This window comes from Miscanthus floridulus, chromosome 15 (genome assembly GCF_019320115.1).
Source record: "Miscanthus floridulus cultivar M001 chromosome 15, ASM1932011v1, whole genome shotgun sequence".
NCBI lineage: Eukaryota > Viridiplantae > Streptophyta > Magnoliopsida > Poales > Poaceae > Miscanthus > Miscanthus floridulus.
The window spans coordinates 77,240,573-77,267,731 of record NC_089594.1 but is presented as its reverse complement, the minus strand read 5'-3'; the positions used below and the strand labels follow the sequence as shown (position 1 = coordinate 77,267,731).

Genomic DNA, 27,159 nt, shown 5'->3' with positions numbered 1-27,159 from the left:
CATAAATTTGCCGAGTGTCAGCACTCGGCAAAGATTGTTTCCAAAAAAAAATTACTTTGCCGAGTGCCTGTCAGAGCGGCACTCGGCAAATATTATTATTTTTTAAAAAAATTAAAAACTCTTTGCCGAGTGCCTGCCACGTCAGCACTCGGCAAAGAAACCGACAGATGACGGTGGACGTTAACTTTGCCGAGTGCTGACATGGCACTCGGCAAAGGCTTTGCCGAGTGCCCGACAGGTGGCACTCGGCAAAGAATTCTTTGCTGACGAATTCTTTGCCGAGTGCTCTTTGCCGAGTGCGGCACTCGGCAAAGCCTTTGCCGAGTGTAAAGCGGGCTTTGCCGAGTGCGGCCTGCACTCGGCAAAGAACCAGAATCCTATAGTGAACTGAATTCTTGATCCATTTGTCCTCAAATATAATCAAATTAAATGTTTCTCCAAGTTATCCGCATATACCGGTGCAAATCTCTAAGTTGTTCATATATACCAGTACAAATCTCAACACAGGCTAACACGTGGAAATCGAGAGATCTCGGTCATACTTCATACTCATCAATAGAGATACCAATTATTGAGAGGATGACGACTAACCCCTTGCCGACTTTAATAAGATATTAAAATTAGATATTCTTGTGGATCCTCGAAAGAAGTCACGGAACTTGATATCTAACTCTATCAACACATGAATAGTACCGTTGTAGCTGCGCAGCAAGCTGAAACGACCAAGTTGAACGTTTGATAGCTTTTTTCTCCCTCTCGTTCATGCACGGCCATATTTGCTAGTAATATTAATTAGTCATAATCAAGCACGTGGTCACCAGTTGCGAGCATAGTACGGGATTTATCAATACCTGATCCTATTTCTTCTACGCCGGTGGTGCATGCTTCATTAGATCTGTTGTGGATTATTACAGAATCGGCACATGCCCAGCACCGTCCCAACTCCCAGCCCTGTACAGCGCCAGCCACTTGGCGTCCGGCAGCCGGCCCTGATAGTGAGAGACCCAGCTTGGCCGGCCGGGCCTAGGTGCCAGTGGCCAGTGTGGCCCGGGCGAACGGGGCAGCCACGGGAAAAAAATTCCCTGCAGCGCGTCTGTAGACCGCATCTGCTAGATACGGTTGCATCAGCGTCGCACGCTTGGACACCAATGTCTTTGTACACCATAAAAAATCATCGATGCACTTTCAGTACTCACATGCAGCTCCTTCCCCCCACTGCGCTCACCATCTTACCCTGTCCTCTTGGCCGAAAATTTTTGACAGCATCGTTGACATCGACAAAGCGAAAACAAAACATGTCCATTCCAGCTACCATAGCATAAATTTGAATGAATTGACATAAGGCGTAACATGTTTTGGCTGCTGTGATTATGCATATTGGCTATGGATGTCCTACGTGCTATGTGCAACTGGTTCATCAATTTATCGATAGACAAGCATGAAAAGCTCAAGATCAGTGTAGCTGACATCATTTCACCTTCTTTTGCGAGAAGTTAGTCACAAGAGAAAACAAACGTGGTCATGGCATGGTCGATAATAGTGTGAGAGTGGCATGGTAGCAGGTCTCAGACTAACAGCTCATTGCCATTAGCGATGGTTCCATGCATGGTTTTGGAAGCCTTAAGGCGCCTGTGGATGTTGGTACGACATCAGGCCATCCAACGCATGCATGCTTGAGCCAGAAAATGGCACCAACAGAATTGAGCTCCATTATGGTTAACACCATGATATTTTATAGCAAAAAGAAAACTACAGATCTCTCCAAGATTCAAAACATTAAATTTTAAAAGAGAGCTAAGGAACTTGGATAGTTATTTCTCGAGGAATGAAGTTCAACAAGAGATAATTCAAGACTTCCCTGATTATACTCAGTAGAAATAACTATATAGCCACAAGATAGGAGTGCGGAAAAAAAGGAATAGAAGAGAGAGACACAACTGGATTCAGGTTCTTTGCCGAGTGCCTGAGGTACTCGGCAAAGGCCAAATTGCACTCGGCAAAGCCTTTGCCGAGTGCGGCACTCGGCAAAGAACACACGGCAAAAAATTGATCGGCAAAGCCCTCTTTGCCGAGTGTCTTTTATCGGGCACTCGGCAAAGGCTTTGCCGAGTGCCCCGGGGACACTTGGCAAAGAAAAGCGACCGTCACGTCGCCGGTCCCGTTGACGGTCACTTTACCGAGTGGCAACCCTGCAGGCACTCGGCAAATATTTTTTTAATTTTTTTAAAAAATTCTTTGCCGAGTGCCAACCCATGAGGTACTCGGCAAAGATTTTTTATTTTTTTAAAAAATTTCTTTGCCGAGTGCCAACCCGTCAGGCACTCGGCAAAGATTTTTTATTTTTTTTAAAAATTTCTTTGCCAAGTGCCAACCCGGAAGGCACTCGGCAAAGAGCTTTAATTTTTTTTGAAAATTTTCTTTGCCGAGTGCCAACCCTACAGGCACTCGGCAAAGTGTTTTTCTTTTTTTTAAAAAAATTCTTTGCCGAGTGCCAGACATCGGACACTTGGCAAACGTTTTTCATTTTTTTTAAAAATTTCTTTGCCGAGTGTCCCTCCGGAAGGCACTCGGCAAAGATTTTTTTTTTTTTTTTTAAAATTCTTTGCCGAGTGCCCTATGGCCGGTACTCGGCAAAGTTTAATTTTTTTTTAAATTTCTTTGCCGAGTGTTATGGTCACAACACTCGGCAAAGCTGGAAAATCTGTTTTCTGGTCGCCCATTTTTCCAGCTTTGCCGAGTGCTGTGACCATTGCACTCGGCAAAGGGGTCCATTGCCGAGTGCAACACTCGGCAAAGTGACCCAAAACGGCAATTTTTTTACATTCCATCATGACAAATACATTCATACAAACATATATCACATATATATCTCATCCATCACATATGTATCTCATCCATCCACACATCCATCCGCCCATATCACATCCACCACAATATATAATAATAAGTGCTCAAGTCCATCCAAATAAGTCCACAAGTCCATCAAAGTCCACAAGTGCATCACAAGTATATCACAAGTCCATCACCAAGTGAACAACAAATGTAAAAAATACAACATGCACTTATCTCGGCCACTGTGACTGTGGTGAAGGCCCAGATGCATCATTCGGAGGTGCATGAGGTGGATTATTCGAACCACCGTCAGATGGAGACTGCACAAAGGAGAAAAGATTGCATGTGAGACAAGATTATTTTGATAGCTAATCTAGGACGATAGAGGCGATACAAGCAAAGCACAAGAGAAAGTAAAAAACTTTGATACTCACAGGAGTAGCTACAGCTGCAGGACGCGGAGGCGGAGGTGGAACCAACAGCCCAGGTGGCAGAGACAAGCCCATACGTTGCCCAAGCCCTGGTAGGAAATCCATAATGTCCATCAGCCTCTGCGCCTGGGCCTGCCGCTCGGCCCGCTCGGCCTCCAGCTGGCCCCCTAGCTCCTGACGTTCCTTCATTTCTTGTTCCAGCCGGGCCTGCAATATTTCACTCCAATGTTTCAGTAATGCAAAGCTAATTAAGGTGTGTAAAGATCAATGTATGACGAGTAAAACAGGAATAACCTCGAGTGCGTCGACCCAGTGCTGTGCAGCGGTCGGACGTGTGCGAATGGCCGAGCTCTCGCTCGTGCTCCATGCTCGGATCTAGGAGACAGAGGGAGTAGAGGCCGTGTCGATGATGCCGTCGCCAAGCCAGAACCGCCCATGCTTCTTGCCTTGCCCCGCCCTCATGACGGCCTCTCCATCGAAGTCCTGGGTGCTCGGATCGTGGTTTGACCCATGGAGCGACCTCGCCACCTCCGTGTACTCACTATTGCGGGAGTGGACGCTCGGGTTCATGTATTCCTCGGGCGGGTCCTCCAGGTTGAAGGAGACGTCGGACGTCGCCTTGCCCTTGTGGGCCATACACCATGCCTGGAAGTCCAAGCAAACCTAGCCACTATGTGACACTGACCGCGAGAAAGACAGCACGATGATTAGAAATCAGGCAGAACTGAGCGTGACAATAGATAAATCAATTCGCGTACCCATGCTTGTTTGTATCCGGCGAGGTTGCGGCTGCCTTGATGGTGTGCTGGACCTTGCATCAGCAAACGACGGTCCTGAGCATCCATGTGCATCTTGAGGTACTCCTCCGTGAACTACCTCTCCACCATCATCGCCCAGCACTCGGGATATGCTTGGCACCACCAGGGAATCATCTACACGTCATCAAGTATTGGACATATAAGAAGATCAAATTAAACCAACTTAATCTCAAAACGAATCAATATTGATGTTCTTCATTTACCTCAAGGTACTGCTCCCGGGTCAGCTACATCTCTCTTGCGTCTTTCTTGGTTTTCCTCTCTCCAAGCTTCGACCCGTAGTAGGTTACGATGGCCTAGATGCGCACCTCGTGATGCATGTCGATGACGAGTTTTTTATAGGCTTTGGTAGTCACCTGCTCTGCCCTGGCCTCAAATCCCTCCTCGCATCTGTAATAAGTCTGCATACAAAAGTGATGTATCCATTCATTATTTCAAGAAAAGTCCAATGAATGCGACGTATTGAGCAATGTTGTGCGAGGGAGATTTACCCAAAACTCTGCCTTCACCCGTGCTGCCTTGTTGGGGGTACTCCGCATCGGAGGCGATGATGTAGTGGTCAAACAAGTAGGCCGGCTCCGTCTTCAATGTGTACGTGACAATGCCGGGGAAGTGTTGCCTGCATAGAAGACCCAGGATGCCGTTGACTAGCCGTGCGCTACCACCCGACACAACCACCCAGTTCCTGCACAAGTGATTAAGAAAAAATATTAGTTTTTTTCATCATATCATATGAAGTTGGTGATAACATATACAGTTACTTACTTTTGTCCTTCGGGGCGAATCACTGGGCGTTGGTGAGGAAGCGGAACCTGTGGGAGGCTCGTGGGACCTCACAAGTAGACACTCGAAGAGGAGTTGGAGGAAGCAAAACCCGTGCCTGCCGCCTCCCCTCCCCTCCTCCTCCTCCTCCTCCTCCTCCTCCTCCTCCTCCGCTGCCGAACCAGCTCCTTGTCTGACTTGTCCACGGACGCCACCTCCTCCTGCGGCTGGCGGTCCTCCTCACATGGTGTGGGAGGAGACGGCCCCCTCCTACGGCCGGCGTGGTCTTTGGTAAATTGAGTTCACGGACCTATGATGGTCGCCCGCCACCTTTGTTCAATCACCTGCAATAAAAAAGAAAAACAAGACGTAATTAGAAATAGGTGCAAAAATGAACAAAACATAATTACAAAAAACATAGTAATACATGTATTAGAAATATATGCAAAAATGAACAAAACATAATTACAAAAAACATAGTATTACATGTATTAGAAATAATCTTCATGATTGAGATTAGCTGGATCATAGGTCTCGTCATCACTATCAATATTGTCAAACTCATCAACACTATCCGAAGGAGGAATGTTGTCTTCATTGTCATTGCCTAAACGTAATCGCTCAAGCATTTGTATGTCCTTCAGATTTCACACCTCGTCTCCAGTGTCCTTGTCATCATCCCTTTCATTGTCTACTTCTATTCCTATCTCTTCGGTTAAGTCTATGTCAAACCTCCCTTGTAGCCCCTCTTCTTGATTGAACTCTCCATCATATGTGTTTGGGTTGAAGTTGTAATCTTCATCGTTTGGGACAGGTAGTTTACCGTGTAGCGATACCTTGTGCACAATAGACCAACCCTTAAGATGCTCGGCGTCTTTGCACGCGTATGACGTATAATAAACCTAGACGACCTGTTGAGCCACAATGTAGACATCTTTTCCTGGATAGACGGAATCCTGTTGAATCTCGACTAGCCCAAGCTTAGGGGTCTGTCTCGTTACACCAGGATGAAACCAGTGGCATTTGAATATGACAGGAGTAAGAGGTTTGGAACCATAAAATGATAGTTCATAGATTTCTTCAATTCTTCCATAATAGTCGAGTCCATCAGTGCCGGGCGTAACAACTCCGCTGTTTGTGGTTTGTCGATTGGGCTGACTCTGCTCGTAGCTTGTTGTGTGAAAATGATATCCATTCATGTCATAACCGGTAAATGACTTGACCCTAACGGCACAGCCGTTTGCAACCTGTCTCAACTCATCACTTATAGGCGCATCAGTTTGGGCTTTCTATTTGAACCAACAAATGAAATCGGGGCTCCCTGGTCCCGCACCCCGTGAAAGAAGGGTATCATTTTCTTGCGGGGTAGGTTGCCTTGATCCATGCCAGGATTGACAAAGAAATTCCCTGTACCAACGAGAAACAAGGGGGTTGGACGAAGAAACAAGGACATACAGCGAAATGAAACAAGTTCGTTCAGAACTTACCCGATGAACGGTTGCACCTCGATAAGGTTGGTCAACACATATAGCATGATACTGCGCCACTCTTCATTTTTCAATTGCTTAGTGGTCGATGCACTTGCGCTTCTGAGTTGCCCTTGTAAAAGGGTGAGGTTCGATTCATTTTTGCCAGCATTGTAACGAGGGGGTGGATTATAAACGTTAGGAAGTTTCTCAGTGTAGTATTTCTCTGTGAAGTTCGACACCTCCTCTAGAATGTATGCCTCTTCAATGGAAGCCTCAATTCTAGCTTCATTTCTACATTTTTTTGCGAAGAGTCTTCAGACATCTCTCGATTGGATAGCACCAACGGTTCTGCACGAGCCTCCCATCCGTGCCTCATATGGGAGGTGCACAATCAAATGCTGCATCGACAAGAAGTAGGTGGGTGGAAAGATCTTCTCCAACTTACACAGCAACATGGGTGCCGCTTTTTCCATGTCATCAATGACGGTCCGAGAGAGCTCCTTGGCACAAAGCTAGCGGAATAAGTAGCTCAACTCTGCCAGCACTTGCCAAACATGCTCCGGGACATAGCCTCGAACCATCGCCGGAAGAAGCCGCTCAATCCATATGTGGTAGTCATCACTCTTCATCCCATTGACTCGTAGAGTGCCTAAGTTAACTCCCCTCTTTAGATTCGCTGCATACCCATCAGGGAACATTAGCTTCTTGATCCATTCAAGTACTTCCCTCCTTTGGTCCTTTTTCAAGACGAAATCGGCCTTAGGCCTTCTCCAAGTCTTGCCACGACTAGGAGGTTGCATCTCTTGATTTGGTCTATCGCACAACGTTGCTAGGTCTACTCTAGCCTTTGGGTTGTCCTTAGACTTTTCAATGTCCATGAGTGTTGCCCAAAGTGCCTTAGCGACATTCTTTTCAGTGTGCATTACATCAATGTTATGTGGTAGAAGAAGGTCATCGAAATAGGGGAGCCTCGTCATGCCCGAGATATGAGTCCACATATGCTGCTCACCATATCCCACAAAACCACCTTCTTCATTGGGCATGAGAGCACCTATCTAAGCATGAACCTCGGCACCAGTCATCATCCTCGGTGCAGGGTTTGTCACTTTGACACCTTTCATAAAGTTCTTGATGTCTTGTCTGAATGGATGGTCAAGAGGTAGGAATTGACGATGTCTGTCGAACGACGAATACTTGCCACCCTTCTGCAACCAAATAAACCTCACACCTTCCTTGCATATTAGGCATGGGAACTTCCTGTGAACACACCAGGTGCAGAATATCCCATACGCCAGGAAGTCATATTGGGAGTAGTGGTACCAAACATGCATTTTGAAGGTGGTCTTTGTAGCTCGATCGTATGTCCATACCCCTTCGTCCTAAGCACGGACCAATTCATCAAACACGGGCTTCATGAACACACCCATATTACTCCCTAGGTGTCCCGGAATTATCAACGACAAGAATATGTTATGTCGTTGAAAGGAGACACCGGGGGGGGGGGGGGGGAGATTATGGGGGATAACAAAGATGGGCCAACATGTGTATGGGGCAGCCATCATTCCATAAGGATTGAACCCATCTGTTGCCAATGCGACACGTACATTACGAGCCTCATCTGCTTTGTCACGATGTTTGTCATTAAAACGGATCCAAGCTTCACCATCGGATGGATGTACCATCTTATCAGGATTGTATCGTTTGCCATTTTTGTGCCATGTCATCTGTTTCGTGGATTCCTCGGTCATGTATAGCCGTTGGATTCTCGGTAGGAACGGAAGGTACCGTAGGATTTTCATGGGGATCGTAAGTTGCCTCTTCTGGCCATCATCAGAGTCTACCTCTAGGTACCTAGAGGATTTACACTTTAGACAGAACTTTGCATACTCGTGTTCTTTCCTAAATAGGACGCACCCTTTTGGACAAGCATGTATCTGCTCGTACGGCATCTTAAGTGCTCGAAGGAGTTTCTGTGACTCGTACATGCTCTTTGGTAGAATGTGGCCCTCCGAAAGCAGGGTGCCAATCACGGCCAACATCTTATCGAAGCCAGGTCGACTCAAGTTTAACTCAGACTTCAACCCCATTAAGCATCCAATGGCATCCAGTTGAGACACCGTTGACTGATCGTGAAGGGGTTTCTGTGCCGAGTCCATCATGTCGTAGAACGCCTGTGCGGTTGCCTCCATCTTCTCCTTCTCATGTCCCTCATCGAACTGTCCTTGGTGAAAGTCATCTAACATGTCTGCTACCCCGGCATCAGCATCAAAAGCCTCCACCCGTGGTCTCACCACCTCCTCTCTCATACGATGGGCTTCACCATGGTGGACCCACCAGGTGTAGTCCGGCATAAATCCATTCTTCACAAGATGTTTACCCATTTCCACCTTGTTTACCCTTCTCCTGTTTCCACATTTGCTGTAGGGACACAAAACTAGGCAATGTCCTTTAGCAGCGTTGCCAAATGCACTGTTCAAGAAAGCATTGGTCTTGTTCATCCATTTTGTGGTGTAATCACTCTGACTTCTCCAGCCCGTGTACATCCACTGACGGTCATCCATCCTCTAACATATGTATCAGCGAGTAATGTAACCATCAATTGCATCTACATGGTGTTCCTACTATCTAATAGGTGAGGATAGGTCCTAATCCCACCCGTAGATGCATAGATAAAGTTAGTTTCCATGCTCTACTCCTATCCGAGACAGAATTTCGACAGCACCTCCCTGCTATTCTCCAGATACACGTACCGCCAAAGAAGAGTGCGTATTCGGAGAACAACAGGGAGGTGATGCCGAAACTCTGTCTTGGACCAGAGCAGAACATGGGAACTAACCCATCTACGCATCCGTGGGCTGTCCAAAAAGCGTGGATAATCCAAAATAGATACGGTCATAGATATGCAAAGATCTGCATACCTCCAACCATATCTCTTTCGAACGGGAGACGCCTAACTGGGTTACGCGATCTATGACCATGATACAAAAAGAGGGGTTATACCTAGGGTGGCGGCGGAGTCAGGCTAGCAGGGCCATGGCGAGTCGGTGTAGTGGCGAGACGACGTGGTGCAGGCAGACCGGCACGGTGGCGAGAACTCCGACGGGCTCTTCTCTACAAAAATGGAACAAAATACTGTCATTTACAAAAAATTTTGGCAGAACCTCCCCTGCACGATGAGGTTTCCAAAACCTGCAAAAAACAATGGCACGATGGCCGACAAGCACATACGGCTCAAGAGAAGCCATGTAGTTTGGATATCAATCCATGCAGAAGAATATATCCAAGTAGTACCACTACTTGTACTACTACTTCCACTATTGCTATTACTACTACCACTATTGCTACAACTACTACCATTAGTTGTACTACTACTAGTACCACTACTTCTACTACTACCACTAATTCTACTACTAATACTACCACTAGTTGTACTACAACTACCACTAGTACAACTAATACTACTACAACTACCACTACCTCGACAATAATAAGTGAGAAGGCATACCTGACGGGCGCTGGGGTAGGGGCGGGCGGCGTCGGGATCGGGCGGAGTCGGGGTCACCGGAGTCGGGGACTGGGTCGGGCACGGACGACGTCGGGGCGAGCGGTCCACGGGGCGCGGCCGGGGCAGGGCCGGCCGGGGGCAGGGCGCGGCCGGGAAAAGGGCGCGGCCGGGGCGTAGGGCCGGCCGGGGTCAGGGCAGCGTGGCCGGGGGAAGGGCCGGCCGGGGGCACGGCGCGACCGGCGGCAGGGCGCGAGGCAAGCGCAGGCAGCGGGCGGCGCGGCCGGGGGAAGAGCCGGCCGGGGGCACGGCGTGGCCGGCGGCAGGGCGCGCAGGCAGTGGGCGGCGTGGCCGGGGGAAGGGCCGGCCGGGGGCAGGTCCAGCCGAGGGCACGGCGCGCAGGCGGCCGGGTGCGCGGGCGCGCGGGCAGCGCGGGTGGCCGGGCGGCGCTGGCGCAGGCGCGGGCGTGCGACCGGTGGCTGCGTGGGCGAGCGGGGCCAGTGTGGGCGTGGCGTGCGGCACGGAGGCGGGGGCGGGCAGGCGTGGGCGCAGGGCTGGCTGGCTCTGACTGCCCGACCGGCCCAAAATGCTTAAGTCCTCGCGGCTTTGCCGAGTGCCGGATCAGGGAGGCACTCGGCAAAGATATGATTTTTTTTAAAAAATTTCTTTGCCGAGTGCCCCAGATCTGGCACTCGGCAAAGATTTAAATTTTTTTTTAAAATTCTTTGCCGAGTGTCTCAAATCTGGCGCTCGGCAAAGAATTTTTTTTTTAAAAAAATACTTTGCCGAGTGCCCCTGGCGCGGCGCTCGGCAAAGATTTAATTTTTTTATAATTTCTTTGCTGAGTGCTCCTGTGGATGCACTCGGCAAAGAGGAATTTTTTTAAAAAAAAATTAAAACACTCTTTGCCGAGTGCCTTATGCCTGGCACTCGGCAAAGACACCCTTTGCTGAGTGTCATGCCCGACACTCGGCAAAGTTTTTTTGTTTTTTTGTTTTTGGCCTCCAATTTTTTTTGTGCAGCCCTTTTAAAGCACCAGGAACTCCCAGTTACAATTTGAGGATTTTTTGTGGCTTTTTGATATATTTAGTTACTTTATTTCGTTTACTTGATTTTTTTCCGAAAAATAGAAATTTGAACTGCACGTGGTACGAATAATGGAGTTTAATGATTCAAAAATTGATAGTCATGTTAGTGAGTGTTGTGAGAGGCCGTATCCAGGAATGGACCCGAAATTTTGGACATCTTGTTCACGAAACATGTCCGCGAAATTGCGTGTGAAGGGCCCGTTCCTGGATACGGCCTCTCACAACACTCACTAACATGACTATCAATTTTTGAATCATTAAACTCCATTATTCGTACCATGTGCAGTTCAAATTTCTATTTTTCAAAAAAATTAAAGTAAACGAAATAAAGTAACTAAATATATCAAAAAGCCACAAAAAATCCCCAAAATGTAACTAGTAGTTCATGGTGCTTTAAAAGGGCTGCACAAAAAATTGGAGGCTAAAAACAAAAAAACAAAAAAAACTTTGCCGAGTGCCGGGGCATAGCACTCGGCAAAGGGTGTCTTTGCCGAGTGCCAGGCATAAGGCACTCGGCAAAGAGTGTTTTAATTTTTTTTTTATAAATTCCTCTTTGCCGAGTGCATCCACAGGAGCACTCGGCAAAGAAATTATATAAAAAAAATTAAATCTTTGCCGAGTGCCGCGCTAGGGGCACTCGACAAAGTATTTTTTAAATTTTTTTTTCTTTGCCGAGCGCCATATCTGAGACACTCGGCAAAGATTTTTTTTTTTAAAAAAAATTAAATCTTTGCCGAGTGCCACATCTGGGGCACTCGGCAAAGAAATTTAAAAAAAAAATCAAATCTTTGCCGAGTGCCTAACAGCAGGCGCTCGGCAAAGAATGCCGTGACCGAACGCCGTTTCGCGGGCAGCCTATGCCGAGTGTAGAGATTTTGCCGAGAGTCTGGCACTCGACAAAGAAGTCCTTTGCCGAGTGCCCGGCACTCGGCAAAGAAGGTCTTTGCCGAGTGCCCGACTTTTGACACTTGGCAAAGAATTTTACACTTGGCAAAGTCTCTGTTTCCGGTAGTGAGACAACGATAACTTAATTTAACCCAAGAAATTATTTGACGATAACTATACAAAGTTTATGCCAATAAATGCGGTGGGTCAAGAACAATTTCAAGTAACAAATAATAATACTTGCAAAGTATTTTAAAGGAACATGATGAGGTACTTATTACATTCAAAAGCAGTGTGCCAAAGATCTCCGGGCATTGTCAATTTGTTGTCTCTGCAGTCGCGAATGATCTGAGGTCATTTGGGCAGGACAGTTGTGATTGTCATGCTGGATTGAGTGGTGCTGCTATTGACGCTTGTGACAGTGGTAGATGTATAGTAGAAGGCATCAGGTGGTGGCTCATAGGTTGCCACCGGCATCCTCGCCTGCAGATTGGGCAGTGGCATCTCAGACCGCAGCACGCTGACGGCCTGCCGGATGGACGGTCGGAGGCTCCGGTCAGGGTGCGCACACCAGAGGCCGACGACCATCACGGTCTCCATCTCCCGGGCCTCCAACTCACCCTTGAACCGTGCGTCGGCGGCGTCGAGGATGGCTCCTCTGCTGTGGTACTCCCACACCCACTGCACGATGTGGATCACGTCTTCTTCGCCGTGGCGACGCACCAGGGGCCGCTGGCCGCAGGCGATCTCTAGCAGTACGATGCCGAAGCTGTAGACGTCCGACTCAGCGTTCGCCCTGCCGGTGATCATGCACTCCGGGTCCATGTACCCCATGGTCCCGGCGAGCACCGTGGTGTGCGAGCCCTGGCCGTGATCGACCAGCCTCGCCAGCCCGAAGTCGCCGAGCTTGGCGTGGAAGGACGCGTCCAGCATCACGTTGCTGGGCTTGATGTCCCTGTGCACAACGCACTGCTCCCACTCCTCGTGCAGGTAGAGCAGCGCCGACCCCAGTCCCAACACGATCTCGTGGCGGAGCGGCCATGGCAGCAGCGTGTCGGTGTCGTCGCTGGTGGTGTAAAGGTGGTTGTCGAGGCTGCCGTTGGGCATCAGCTCGTAGACGAGGAGGAGTTCGCTGCCGCCATGGCACCAGCCGATCAGCTGCACCAGGTTGCGGTGCCTGAGCCGGCTGATGATCCTCACCTCCGAGGCGTACTCTTTCCTCCCCTGTTTGGAGCCCTTGGACACCCTCTTGATGGCGACGTGGAGACCCATCTCCTTGAGGAATCCCCTGTACACTGATCCGAACCCCCCTTCCCCGAGCTTCTGTGTGTCCGAGAAGTTGTCCGTGGCAATGGCGAGCTCGCCGTAGCGAAACCGCTTTGGTCCGGTCCCTCTCTCGAAGTCGTCTTCCATCTCCAGATCCTCGTCGAAGAACCCGCCTTCTCCCAGCTCTTGCTCCCTCGCTTCCTCAAGGATTCTAGCCTGCCTCCTCCGTCGCCGGCGAAGGAGCCATATGGAGAAGATGGCCAGGATGACCATGATCGAGACGGAGCCGACAGACACGCCAATCACGATCCCTGTCGATGGTTCTGTGGAGGGATGCAAAAGACCGCGTCAACGTTGTTGCTCTGCATCAGTCGATGACGATAAACGGATAAAGGAAGCCGCAGCAGGAGGATGTATACCTAGAGTTGGCGGCGAAGACGTAGGTGGCGCCGGCGCCGGCGCCGGCGGCAGAGTGCTGTCTATCAGGAACGACACCTGGTAGCGCAGGTAGCAGCTGTAGCCCTTGATGGAGCATCCCGTGTGACTGGGAAACAGCTTCCCCAGCCTGATGGCGTAGCTCCTGATGCAGGTCGAGCACTCGCTGCCGTTGAGGTCCCTGGTGCACTGTGCCAGCCCGTACATCTCCATCTCCTGCGAGCCCGTGCTCGAGTACGGCATGCTGCTTCTGAAACTCCGCGACGTGTCAAAGGCGATTCTGCTTGAGAGGGCGATCATCAGCGGCACCCAGGCGTCCAGCACAGCTTCTGAGGTCAAAGGCATGCCGATGGTGGTCAGCGGCTCGGCGAATACGTAGCCGAGGTCCGCGGTGGCGGGGATCGGCGCGGCCGAGTACCGGAGGACGCACGCGTCGTACGCCGCGCTCACGTTCCGGCTGCCCGGGCACGCCGTCGTGATCACGGCTGACGCCGTGGAGATACAGTAGAGGCAATCGGACGCGTCGATGTCCGCGAAGCACATGATGAGGCCGAACACCGCGTCGGGCCCCGACCCGGCGCTGCCCTTGTAGAACCAGCCGTTGTCGCCGGCCGTCGTGGGGAGCGCGGCCAGGAACTGGTCCAGGTTCTTCTTGTACTGGCTGCCGTCGGTGTAGTTGTTCGACTTCGAGCAGGACAGATTAAACGGCTTCGAGATATTGTTGCCCTCCTGCCCTGCTGCTGCGACGAAGAGAAGGGCCAAGGTGGCGAGGAGGAGGAGAAGACGGGAAGCCATAGCCGGCCGGCAGCTCTCAGCTGCCCTGGGCCCTGGGACGCCGTTGCTTGCTGGTTTTGGACATATATGGACACCCTGTGTCCTCCTCTGCGTTGCGTTGCTCTCTTTCTGACACCGTCAGCTGCGACTGCTGAGGATTTGTAGTGGATCAGGTCGGTTTCGAGCTATTCTTTCAATTATTCTTCGTTCTTTGCACGATGTAGGATCAGGACCCGGCGACCGGCGTCATGTGTTGTGTCCTGACCGATGTGCACATGCAGAAACCAAACTGTCATGTCATAATAAAGAAGCTAGAAGTTCAGAGAGTCACCCTTCCATAGTAGTCACTAGTCGGCGTCATGTAAGAAATGACATTTTACCAATTTCTTGCCGATTTCAGGAGTGATTTTTAATTGAGAAAATTTCCCCCTTATGTATGAGGAAGTTCAGCAGGATTCTTTCATAGTGGTCACAAGTTTCGTAGGTTAGGAGTACTGATTTTCTGCTTTGAATGGATATCTCTTAGCTCTTCCCCTCAAATTAAAAGATATCTCTTAGCTTCTGAAGTAGCTGATTGATAAGCTCACAAGGGTGGTCACAAGTTCCATTTGGATCTTTGGCAGTTGCCGGCCTGCTTTTGGCTTGGGTCCAGTCTATTATCAAACCTATTGTTGGTTCCTGTCAAAGTTCCTGTCAAAGCACAAGTCTGCTCTCGTAAATCGTAATTGTGGCAAGGAGAGAAGACGATTCAAGGGCAGATGTCATACTATGGACGATACCGTTGGAATCACTCCCTCTGGTTTGTTGTTGGAACTTGGAACCACTCCCTCTCACTTGTGGTGTTTATCACAAACACTTACACACTCACGTTACGGTGGACACAAAGCACACACATACAGAAAACGGTACAAGCTAACAAGCTTTAGTTTTACGTAAGCCACACAACTCCCATCGTTTTCCATTCATATATATAGACTCAAGTACATGCAAGAAACAGGCCGCTGGCCAAATCACTCAGCCAAGACTCACGCCACATCTCGCAACGTGCAAATGTGCAAGCACCAAGCAGCATGCAAGCCATGGCCTCCTCGCCGGCCACGAATAGTTTGAGCTAAAAATTAATTGAAAAATAAAGAGTCTATATAAATTATAAATAGCTAACTTCAAATTTTAAATTACAAAAATAGTAGGTACATTCAAAATTTAAATTACAAACAATAGTAGCATCATTTTCATATGTTGAAGAAAAACCTAAAGAATTTTTTTTGTGTATTACTATACTGTAAGTAAAGTTTTTTTTGCTGTCAACACTAGCGCAGTTGGCACGGCAGGGGGGATTACAGATCCGCTGCGCGGCCCACTCTCTCTCTCTCTCTCTCTCTCTCTCTCTTCTCCTCTGTCTGCGCCGGCCCGAGCATTCGCCGCCGTTGTCCCTCTCCGCCTCGGCCATCTTCAGCGCTCTTCCTCCCTCCATGACTCCCCTCGGCCTCCCTCTCTCACTCCGCCGCTGGCCCTCTCTCTGTCAGGCCCCTCACGGCTGTGCCGCCCGCCGCGTGCTCCCCACCGCCAGGGGCCAGCGGCGGCCCTCTCCGCCGGCCGTGCTGGGTGTGGGTGAACCCCCGAGGTTCCCCGCTTCGTAGGACAGGTAATCCGCTCTCGATTTCTTGTTGCAATGTTGATTTCAACCTCGATTTCATGGTAGTTAGGATTTGTATAGTTAGATTAGTATAGTTAGGGTTGAATGGTAGTTAGATTAGTATAGTTAGTTTAGTATAGTTAGTTAGATTAGTATAGTTAGATAAGTATTTGTAATATTTGTTAGTATACTTATTTGGTATAGTTAGTTAGTATAGATAGTTTAGTATGTATCAGTTATATATAGTTAGGTTAGGTTAGAGGTTAGATATTTAGGTTAGGTTAGATTGTATTAATATTTTGTTAGGTTACTATGTATAGGTTATATGTACTTAGTCGCCCCTGTTTTATTCGCCAGAACCATTTCATAGACTTGATGAAGTTTGTTCAAATGTTTTTGTAGATGTATTGTTTAGCCCATTTGTTTTATGGAGGAAGTGTTAGAAAAGAAGATATGGTGTTTGAGGATATTGAACATGAATTGGAAATGTCTGATGTGCCTCCTAGCTTCAGTGACCTTTTCTTGTGTGTTAAGGAAAAGTTTGATGGTGCTTTCACATCGAGGGGGAGGTTGATAGTGGGAAGATAGGGAACACTTCGTCTTAATGCCCTTGCCCAACGAGGGTCATTGGTCGCGCAAAAAAGGTATAATCGAAGGGTCAAATGTGACCATGCATGGCTGAGGTGGTGGTGGAGAATGGATATAGGAAGGAGGATGGGCCATCCTTTGATGGCGTTGGAGGCGATGAACAACAATGGGGGTCGATGTGGACCCAACACTAGGGAATATGGTATTGGACAGTTAGTTGACGCATGAGCAACTTCAGTCCTCTCCAATGGCAGTTGATGAATGCAGGTGGGTTTTAGTAGGCTGTTTGAACGACGACTTCGATGTGGGTTCGTACGAGCAGGACGAGTCAGAACAAGAGGAGGAGGAAAGGATTGGTGATGAAGTTAGTAGTCATTCAGAGGGTTCGGACCATGATGAAGGAGCCAGAGATGTGCCAGTTGACCCAGGTAACCATTACCTAGGACCGGTTGAGGAGAGAGTAGTCAGAGATTTTCCTGTTCATGCTGAAGTAGAGGAGGCTATGCCTGTTCGTACTCACGTAGAGGATGCTACTCCATATGATTCATGGGTGAGTGTTGGCGGTCCTTAACGATCAATTTGACCCACCAATTAAGACATAAAAAGAGAAGAAACTAGCAATCTTGTGCACATATGCATTTACTATTGACCAACTTCCACATGTATTTGGAGATTATGTTTTGGAGGACATAAACATAAATACATGGGAAAATATACCAAAAGGCGCATTCCAGCAAAGCGCAACTCTGAATTGCGCTAAAGGATTAATAACAAAGGCCCATCTACCTAGATTATTTGAGCGAAACACCACCCAAGGAGCAGCCCAGGCTCACTCAAGAGTCCACCACACTAAGGCGGTGGCGACCGGAGCCGGTCAGGGTGCGGCCGCACCCCTCCTGGCGCCTCTTGGCCACTCCTTCGTATGGCAGTGTGTTACGGCGTTGCCGCCGAGGAGTGCGCAGGGGGAACGGAGGAGCAGCTAGGATTGAGAGTTGGAACGCAATGGATACCGAGGTAGTTGAGCGGAGGGTTCGTCGGCGGCGGCCACGGCTGAAACGCCCGTGGACACCGATGAAGGGAGAACCCACCCGCTCCAGGGAGGTTCTATTTCCTTCGATAAAACTGATTACATTCCTAAGTGCATCCTTTATAGTCTAGGTGCATTTCCTTCCTAACAAACAATGGTCCAGATCCTAAAAACCCTCCCTGATTATTCTCTTACTAAAACTGAAAACGCCTTAGTCACTGCTGGCCGTGGCCCTCCTCATCCTACGCCTATAGTGGCGACCTATGAAGGAGTCCACAATATTTCCCTCCTCCCCAACAAACAGCTCGTCCACAAGCTGAAACGCCGGGTAGCGCTCCTTGAAATCAGCGACCGGCTCCCAAGTGGCATCAGCAGGGGAACATCCTGCCCACTGCACCAATAGCTCCCAGTGACCTCGGTTCAGATGAGCTCGAACCACCTAAGAAGGAGTAGGCACAACACGACCACGAAGAATGGCCGGTAATGGCATGTTTGAAGCAGGCGGATCACCTTCATACTTCTTCAGCAAGGCGATGTGAAAGACATCATGTATGCGTGCCTTTGGAGGGAGCTGCAGACGATAAGCGACCGTGCCAAGCTGCTCGATGACTTGATAAGGGCCAAAGTAGCGTGGCCCAAGCTTGGAGGGGGAGGCAGCCGTTATGCCCACCGCTGTGCACTACTACAAGCGTAGCAGCACCCAGTCACCAACAGCAAACTCCACATGGCGATGTTTCTGGTTCTGGTGCTCCCTCATGGTGTCCTAAGCCAAGATGAGACGCTCTTGAATCTCAGCTAGGAAGATATCACGGTCGCGGAGCTAGCGATCAACAGCAGCCACATGGACTGCACCCATCGTGTAAGACATCAGTGCTAGAGGCGGTCTGCCATAGACGACCTTAAATGGTGTAGTCCGAAGGGCAGATTGGTATGAAGTGTTGAAGCAAAATTCTGCCCAAGGAAGCCACTACAGCCATGAACGGGGCCGATCACCAGCGAGGCACCACAGATACATGACATTGATGCGGTTGGTTACCTCAGATTGACCATCCGTCTGAGGATGGAAGGCCGAGCTACGCAGGAGCTTCACCCCAGCCAGCTTGAACAATTCTTCCCAGAAGTGGCTGGTGAAGACCGTGTCACGATCACTGACAATCGAACATGGAAAGCCATGGAGCTGGACGATGTTATCGAAGAACGCCCGAGCCATGGACTATGCGGAGTAGGTGTGGCTCAAGGCCACAAAATGAGCCATCTTGGAGAAGCGGTCGACGATGGTCAAGATGACTGACTTCCCGCCGACTTGCAGAAATCCCTCCACAAAATCCATGGCGATGTCACTCCAGACATGGGTCGGCATAGGCAAGGGCTGAAGAAGGCCTGCCGGGTGGAGATGTTCCGTCTTGTTCTGCTGACAGACAGCGCAGCCGCGTACAAAATCACGGACAAGGCGGTGGAGGCAGCTGTTGTAGAACGGAGCTCACAGCCGGTGAAGAGTCTTCTGGGCACCCTCATGACCGGCCTCATGAGCATCACGGAGCAGCTGTGGCCACAAGCTGGAGCCCTCTGGGACAAAGACACGGCTGTTGTAGAGCAGCAGGCCATCAACAAGCTGCCATCCTACAGGAGCTGTGCCCGCAGCAAGCTGACGGTACAGCTCCTGAGTCGCTGCATCCTCGTGTAGCTCAGCACACAGGGTGTCGTAGTCGGTGAAGAGGGGCCTAGACAAGGCCAAAACTACAGCCTCCATATCACGGCGAGACAGCGTGTCGGTGATGGTGTTGAACTTGCCAGCGCGGTACTCAACTGTGAGGTCATAGTCAAATAGCTTGGAGACCCACGTGTGCTGTGGAATGGTCGTTAGGCGCTGGTCGAGGAGGAACTTGAGACTCTAGTGGTCGGTTCGGATGGTGAACGCACGACCCCAGTGGTAAGGCCGCCAATGACGGACAGCCTTGACCAGCCCAATCAGCTCATGTTCATATGCTGGGAGCTTGGCATGGTGAGGAGCGATCGACCAGCTGAAGAAGGCAATGGCGCCGTCACCTTGGTGCAGCACAGCGCCAAACCCAGCGTCAGACGCATCGCAGTCGACGATGAAACGCTTGGTGAAGTCCGGCAGCTGAAGCGACGGCGCGGTGACTAGCGCCGTCTTGAGAGCGATGAAGGCAACTTCCGCGTCGGTCGACCAAGTGAATGCCTCCTGCTTGAGGAGGGCAGTGAGAGGTGCTGCCACGCCGCCGTACCCAGCGATGAATTTCCGGTAATACCTAGTGAGGCCGAGGAACCCTTCGTAGGGCACGTGCGGTATGCGGGCGCGGCCAAGCTTCCACTGTTGCAACCTTCTCAACATCCAAGGTGACTCCCTCGGCGGAGATGATGTGGCCGAGGTAGGCCACGGGCGGTTCACCGAAGTAGCACTTGGATCGTTTGGCGAAGAGACGATGATCACGCATGATCTGCAACACCGCTTTAACATGCTATAAATGTTTAGCCCATGAGGGGCTGTAGACTAGGATATCATAAAAAAAACCAAAACAAAGCGGCAGATGAACGGCTTCAGCACATCGTTCATGAGCGCCTGAAAAGTTATCGACGCGTTGGTGAGGCCGAAGGGCATGACGAGGAACTCGAAGTGCCCCCGGTGCATCCGGAAGGCGGTCTTGGCGACGTCATCTGGGTGCATGCACACCTGATGGTACCCGCTGCGCAAATCAATCTTGGTGAAGAAGCAGGCACCCCTCAGCTCATCCAGGAGTTCATCCACCACTGGGATTAGGAAATTGTCCTTGACGGTGGCGTCATTGAGAGCGCGGTAGTCAACGCAGAAGCGCCAACTGTTGTCCTGCTTGCAGACTAGGAGCACCAGGGAGGAAAATGGTGAAGTCGACTCCCGAATGATCCCTTGGCCGAGCATGTCCTCGCACTGCCGTTCGATTTCATCTTTGAGGAGCTGTGGGTACCGATATGGGCACACCGCCACCGGTGGAGAGTTCGGTAGGAGATGGATCCTGTGGTCGTGGCGGCGTGGTGGTGGTAAACCACGGGGCTCCTCAAAGATGTCACCGTATGACTGTAGGAGCTCCTCCAACACAGCATGAGAATCGGTGATAGCGCGAGTCGCCAATCCCCTACTGTTCACGCTGGTCCAGTGGTGAGAGCGGTCGTTGTACCAGAACGACATCACTAGGGCGCGAGGTCCCAAATGATCGGCCCCAGCGTCTAGAGCCATTAGACGCCAAGGACCAAGTTGAAGCCGCCCAAGTCAAGCGCGAAGCAGTCGATGGAGAAGGCCTCGCCACTAATGGTAACCGGTGTAGCGAGATAGACGCCCGGGCTGCGCACCCGATCGCCATTGGCCACCATGACGTTGAGGCCGGCGCGTGGGGTGACGGTAAGCCCTAGGCGTTGTGCCAGCGTAGAGTGGATGAATGTGTGCGTGGAACCCATGTCCACCAACGCTCGTAGCTGGACACCACCGACCATGACCTATAGCAACATGGAGTCAGCGGAGTTGAGGCCGATGAGCGCATGGAGAGAGATCTCCACGTCATTGATCTCGCTGAGGGGGTCATCCTCGTCGTCCGCCAAGTCCATGAGGAAGACGCCCTTGCCGGCGCACTTGTGCTCCTTGTTGTACGGTTCTGGGCAAAAATAGCATTGCCCATTCTGGCATTTCTCCTGCATCTCTGCCGGTGTGAGGCGACGAAAACACGGTCGCGGCCCTTCTGATACTATGGCGCCTGACGTAGCCAGGGCGGCCGATGCAATAGCGCGGCGACCCAAGCCTTTAGGTGCTGTAGAGCTGTTGACAGCAGAGGTCTCCGCCTGGCGCTGCTCAAATGCCCGCGCGAGGCTCATGGCCTTCTAAAGATTGGCCGGGTACTACATCTCGATGTCATGGGCCAACGGCTGCCCCAACCCGCCCATGTAGAGGTCGATCACCGTCCGTGTGGTGAGGTTGTCACAGCGCGAGAGCAGGGCCAGGAAGCACCATGAATAGTCCTCCACGGTGCTTGTGCGGACCAAGGCCTTGATCTTAGCGATGGAGTTGGTGCAGATTGGCGGCCCAAAGTGGAGGTTGATGAAGTCGATGAACCGTGGCCATGAGACCATACCGAAGTCACGTTGCATCTGGTAGTACTAGTCAGCCACGGTACCGTCGAGGTATAGGGACGCCATCCACACCTTCTCATCTTCTAGAACACACTGACCATGGAAGAAATTGTCGCACTTGTTGAGCCAAGTTTGTGGATCAGACTCGCCGTTGAAGTTGGGGAAGGGGATCTTGGGTGGTCTGTGTGGCTTGCGTGGTCGATCGAGGACTCGGCAACCACCGTAGGCGAAGTCACGGCCATGGTCGCAGAAGCTGCGCCCGTACTCATGGCCAGCACTGTCAAACCTGCGGCCCGTGCGCTCCTCGTAGCCGCGGCCGCGGTAGTCATCGTAGCCGTGACCGTCACAGCCCCGTTCGCCCCGGCTGTAGAAGTCCCGATTCGAGGCGCACGAGTCAAAGCCGCGGTCAAACCGCTCCCGCTCATGAAGGGCGCACTAGAGGTCGGCCGCGTCGGTGTCCACGTTGTCGTAGTAGGTGGCATCGTCAGCGCTGTATTCGTCTTCCCCACCAGCGCCCTTTCCGGCGTCGGGTTTGCTAGTCTCCACACGAGCGAGGCGGGAGGCGTGGGAGTTCAGGCGGTTGTTGATGGTGGTGATTTGAGCCAAAATTTGATCGAGCTTTGTGTCCATGGCCATAGGATCAGGCACGGTGCTGGACATTGGTGTCGATGCACCAGAAAGGGTCTCTGATACCAAATTGTTACGACGTTGCCGCTGAGGAGTGCGCAGGGGGGAACAGAGGTGCAACTGGGATTGAGAGTTGGAACGCAATGGATACCGGGGCAGTTGAGCGGAGGGTTCGTCGACAGCAGCCACGGTTGTAATGCCCGTGGAAACCGATGAAGGGAGAACCCACCCGCTCCAGGGAGGTTCTATTTCCTTCGATAAAACTGATTACATTCCTAAGTGCATCCTTTATAGTCCAGGTGCATTTCCTTCCTAACAAACAATGTTCCAGATCCTAAAAACCCTCCCTGATTATTCTCTTACTAAAACTAAAAATGCCTTAGCCACTGTTGGCCATGGCCCTCCTCATCCTACGCCTATAGTGGCGACCTATGAAGGAGTCCACAACACGGTGTCCGGGCGACATGCGGAGGCGGTGGAGACCGGGGTTCCCGCCAAATATCTCCTCCACACCGTGTCAGCCCCTCAATTTGAGAGTCCTCAGTGCTTCCATATTTGCACCAGGATCACACACAAATACGCACTAATCATAGGAATGGTACACAGATATATTATAAAAGGTTCTGAGCTTTATTGATATCTAAAATAAGGTCTACAACAGTGGCCCGAAGGGCATTGTCGTAGGCTACAGAGTTGGCAGAAAGCTACGGCCATGAAATGACATTATTGGTGGTCTCTAAAGTGGGATTATTATACAACAAAATGACATCCTATTCCACAGGCAACCAGAGCGTGGACAAAACCCTAGCCTCGATGTCACATTCCTATGAACGAATCTCCTAATGGGAATCCTATTCCTCATGATACGCTTCATCTATGAAGTCATAGTCTTCTTCTATGCTGAGGTCTGTGAGTTGACAATGGGTGAGTACATACGTACTCAGCAAGTCCCAACCATGGGTGGAAATAAAAGTGTAGTGGTGATTATAATTTAAGGGTGAGTCCTAGCGGAGTATTACCATTCCCACTAGTGCCTAGGTTAATCATCAATTAATTACCAGTTTCATTGCACATAAAAGTAAAGCTAATCATAGTATCCCATCCTAGCATTTGCCAATTCCAAGGACGTGGCTATTCGAATAGATTTAATAAAACTCTATAGAGGTGTATAAATTTCCCCACACGATAGGTGCAACCTCATCCATGATCAATGGACAAAATAGACCTAACAAGATCCCGTACCCGCTTAGAACGCTAACCTAGATTTCTATATAATCTCTACCACGATTTCACAGGGGTTGGAACACAAAACCGGAAAGATACGAAATCTCCCCCAAATGTGATGATACCAAATTATCACAAAAGAAAAACATGGCTCAAACACAGCCAAGAAAACAGTGGTTCGAACGCATCCTCAAAACCTAATGCTTAACGTGGAAGATCACATAGCATCCACACCAACCAGACACGGAAGAAAACATATCCCCTGTGCCGGCTCCTGATCTTCCGTTGCCTACACTGGCCTCCTAGTAGAAACTATACTTCAATCTAACGGGGTGTGGGATCAAGCCTACCCATATAGACATGTGGCTATACGAAAAGACTCACTAGGCGAGAGGGACTATGAACCGGTACTTATGTGACCGAGGCGAGTATCTTCCACAGGAACCCTATCTAGGCATTCCCGCGATGACAAACTACCTCCATAGTTTACCACTACTCGCCCCATGTCGGGGTTTAGTTCAGGTTTAACATGTTTTAAGTTCCATTATTGTTCCTATATCTAGTCATGGTGTGGAGCTCATAACAAGATAACCATTTATCTTAATTATATCATATTAACCGAGCTCATTTTCTAAGGTAATAATCTCATAGTCATGTTTTAGCATTTCGGTGGTTTTAAGCAAGATGGTAGGGAGGGGAGCTAGGACTTGCCTTTGTTGTCGTCACCTTCCGGCACGTCTACGTAATTCGGGTCTTCGTCCTCCTGACGATTATTGTCGTCTGTCGGACGTATCGGTCGCATAAGACTACTGCTATCCGCAAAAGAAAAAGGACCCAAGCAAACATAGAACTATATGGTGGCACTAAGTGCATATGATAGGGTTTGATTTTATATGAGTTTTAGAAGTGGTTTCATGCAAATCGGAGTTATGGTTTAAAAGTTATGAATTTTAGAAGTTTATCCTATAGCTAATTAATCTAGGTGGAATTTTATATCTATTTTCTAGTGCATAAAAATGGATGCAAACTACATAATTAATTTCCTTATTTCCTCTAGTTTATTTACAAATTTTCTAGGAAATTTTCTAAGCTAGGAAAATGTATTTATAACACTTTGTGTACACTAGCCGGGTGTACCTAGCATTTTCTTAAGCGTACCCCGCGCTGTGTGTGTGTGCTGTGTGTGTGATAGGTGGGTCCCGTGATGGCGTTAGCAGCGATGGCGGCGTCGGCATTAAGGTCGTGGGCCCATGTGTCAGTGAGAGGAGGGAGAGAGAGAAGACGGACGGGGATGGAGGGGGATGGTGACGTCGTTCCCTTCCGGTCCCTCTTGGCAAGGACAGAGAAGAGGGGGAGAGGGGGACAGTGATGGTTGGTGGTGACCGTGCCAGCAATGAAACAGGGGGGGCTCGCCAAAGTGGCTTACGCCGGCGGCGTTGGCCCTTGAGAGAGGTGGTTGAGGGGTGGACGGGGTCCACTGGGGCAAGCCACGACCAATGGCGAGGTCACCGTCGGCAGTGGGCGCCTGTGGCGGTGGTGGCAGCTCGCCAGGGTGGTTGCGGCGGCACCGTGCTCTAAACTCGGCCCTAGTGGCCCTATCCTAACTATCTATCTCCGCGTGCATGAAAAGGGATGAGAGGGGAGTGGAGTGGGGGTGACGGGGTGCTCCGTGGTGGCTTCACCGATGATGGCCGACGGCCATGGCAGCTCGGTGGAGCAGGCTCATGAGGGTAGTGCTACACAGAGGCCTGCACTACCTAATGCCTAATGGAAAAGAAAAGGGGAGGGCTCATGGACTCACCGGTCACTCCAATTGGCCAGAGGCGTAGCTAAGAGGAAGGAAGGAGTAGGCAGCGCTAATGACACCAGTGAACTCCCAAAAGGGGAAAATGAGAAGGAGGGAAAAGAGGAGGGGAAAGGGGAAAAAGAGGGAGAGATGGAGTGTTCCTGTCCACGATGGAGCTAATGGTGGAGAGGGCGAGGCGAGAGCGTCGCTAGCCGGGCCAATTTATAGGTCGGCTAGGCCAGTGTCTCGATGGTGACATATTTTGCTCAGTCGTCCTTATCCATCACATGGCCATGCCATTGACCTCATCTGGTCACATCGCCATGGCTGGCGCTTTCCTATGCGCACGCCGGAGTTGCCTTGGAGGCTACTCCGGTGGCTCTGCACGTCGGTGACCATGGCGTAGTCGTTCATAGTGTGGGGGAAGAGGGAGGAGACGAGAAGAGAGGGGCATCGTGGGGTTTCGATGTTGCCGTGCCTCCGTTGACCTTCGCTGGCACCGGGGTGGCTCTGGCGAGTGTTGACGACAGGCGGGGCCGCGTACGGCTTGCCGGCTCAGGGTGGACGATGAAGCTGACAGGCAGGCCCGGGGCATCAATGGGAGAGAAGGGGAGAAGGGGTGAGCGAGCGAGGCTGGGCTGAGCTGGGTTGTGGCTTGCTAGGCTGGCTCACGCGTGGGAGAGAGGAGGGTGATGAGGAAGGGCTGGGCTGCGCCTTCGGGCCAAAAAGGAAGAATGGGAGGAAATGAGCCCAAGTGGTTTTTTCTATTTTCTAATTCCCTTTTCTATTTCCTATCTCTTATATGTATATGTTTGAATGATTTCAAATTCAAATCTGAATGCATGTGGGTGTAAATGGGTGCCACCATAAGTTCAACAAGCCAAACAAACATTCACAAACAAAGTTGCACACCTAAGGTTTTATATTCCTATGTGGTTTTATTTGTAAAAAAATTGTTTAGGTTGGTTATATATATTATTTGCTATGCAAATTTTAAAAAGTTCAAATTTTTAGTGGTTTTTAAAACTATGCCAAATTTTAGGGTGTTACAAACCTACCTCCCTTAAAAAGAATCTCATCCTCGAGATTCGAGCTGATCCTCGAATAGATAGGGAAATTTCTTTTTGAGGTTATATTCTCTTTCCCATGTGGCTTCTGTTTCTGTATGGTTACTGCATTGTACTCGACAAAACCTCACTGCTGTCCTTCTAGTTTGTCAGGTGACTGTATCCAATATCTTAACTGGCCTTTTCTTGATACTGTAAATCTGGCTGTAAATTTGTGGTTTCCATAGGCACTTGCTCTTCTAGCACTCTTAGGCATTTCTTTAGTTGTGATACATGAAACACATCGTGTACATCTGACATTTCTAGGGGTAACTCCAAACGGTAAGCTACTGCTCCAATCCTTTCAATGATTTGGTATGGTCCAACATACCATGGGGATAACTTCCCTCTAACTCGAAATCTTTGAGTACCCCTGATGGGTGATACCTTCAAGTAGACGAAATCTCTGGGTTGGAGTTCCAACAGTCATCTCTGAGTGTCTGCATAGCTCTTTTGTCTACTTTTGGCGGCCTTCAAATTTTCTCGAACTTTGGCCACTTGTTCCTCAGCTTCCTTAATCATGTCGGGGCCAAACAGACTCCTTTCTCCAACGTTGGACCACATTAATGGGGTCTTGCATTTTCTTACATACAAAGCTTCGAATGGTGACATCTTCAGGCTGGCTTGATAAATGTTGTTGTATGAGAACTCTATGGACAATAGGCTCTTTTCCCAGTCTTTTCCATAGGTCAATGCGCAAGCTCGTAACATGTCTTCCAATATTCGATTCACTCTTTCTGTCTGTCCATCTATTAGTGGGTGATAGGCAGAGCTATAGTCCAGTCGT

At 49.9% G+C, this 27,159-nt stretch overlaps 1 protein-coding gene across 1 annotated transcript; it reads right to left on the bottom strand.

Annotated features, from left to right (window-relative positions):
* Window positions 1–11,951: 11,951 nt before the first annotated feature.
* Window positions 11,952–14,398, bottom strand: LOC136508236 (L-type lectin-domain containing receptor kinase IX.1-like). The gene is made up of 2 exons (XM_066502880.1): window positions 13,473–14,398; window positions 11,952–13,376 (listed from the first exon to the last, which is right to left on the bottom strand). The coding sequence occupies exons 1-2, from the start codon at window positions 14,281–14,283 to the stop codon at window positions 12,142–12,144; spliced, it is 2,046 nt and encodes a 681-aa protein (XP_066358977.1). The 5' UTR covers window positions 14,284–14,398; the 3' UTR covers window positions 11,952–12,141.
* Between the last annotated feature and the right edge of the window lie 12,761 nt (window positions 14,399–27,159).

Bases quoted from the DNA above. Each gene is read 5' to 3' on its own strand.
- LOC136508236 (XM_066502880.1), bottom strand. From the start codon at position 14,283: ATGGCTTCCCGTCTTCTCCTCCTCCTCGCCACCTTGGCCCTTCTCTTC. The intron at 13,377-13,472 runs GTATACATCCTC...ATCCCTCCACAG, and splicing joins GTCTTCGCCGCCAACTCTAG to AACCATCGACAGGGATCGTG.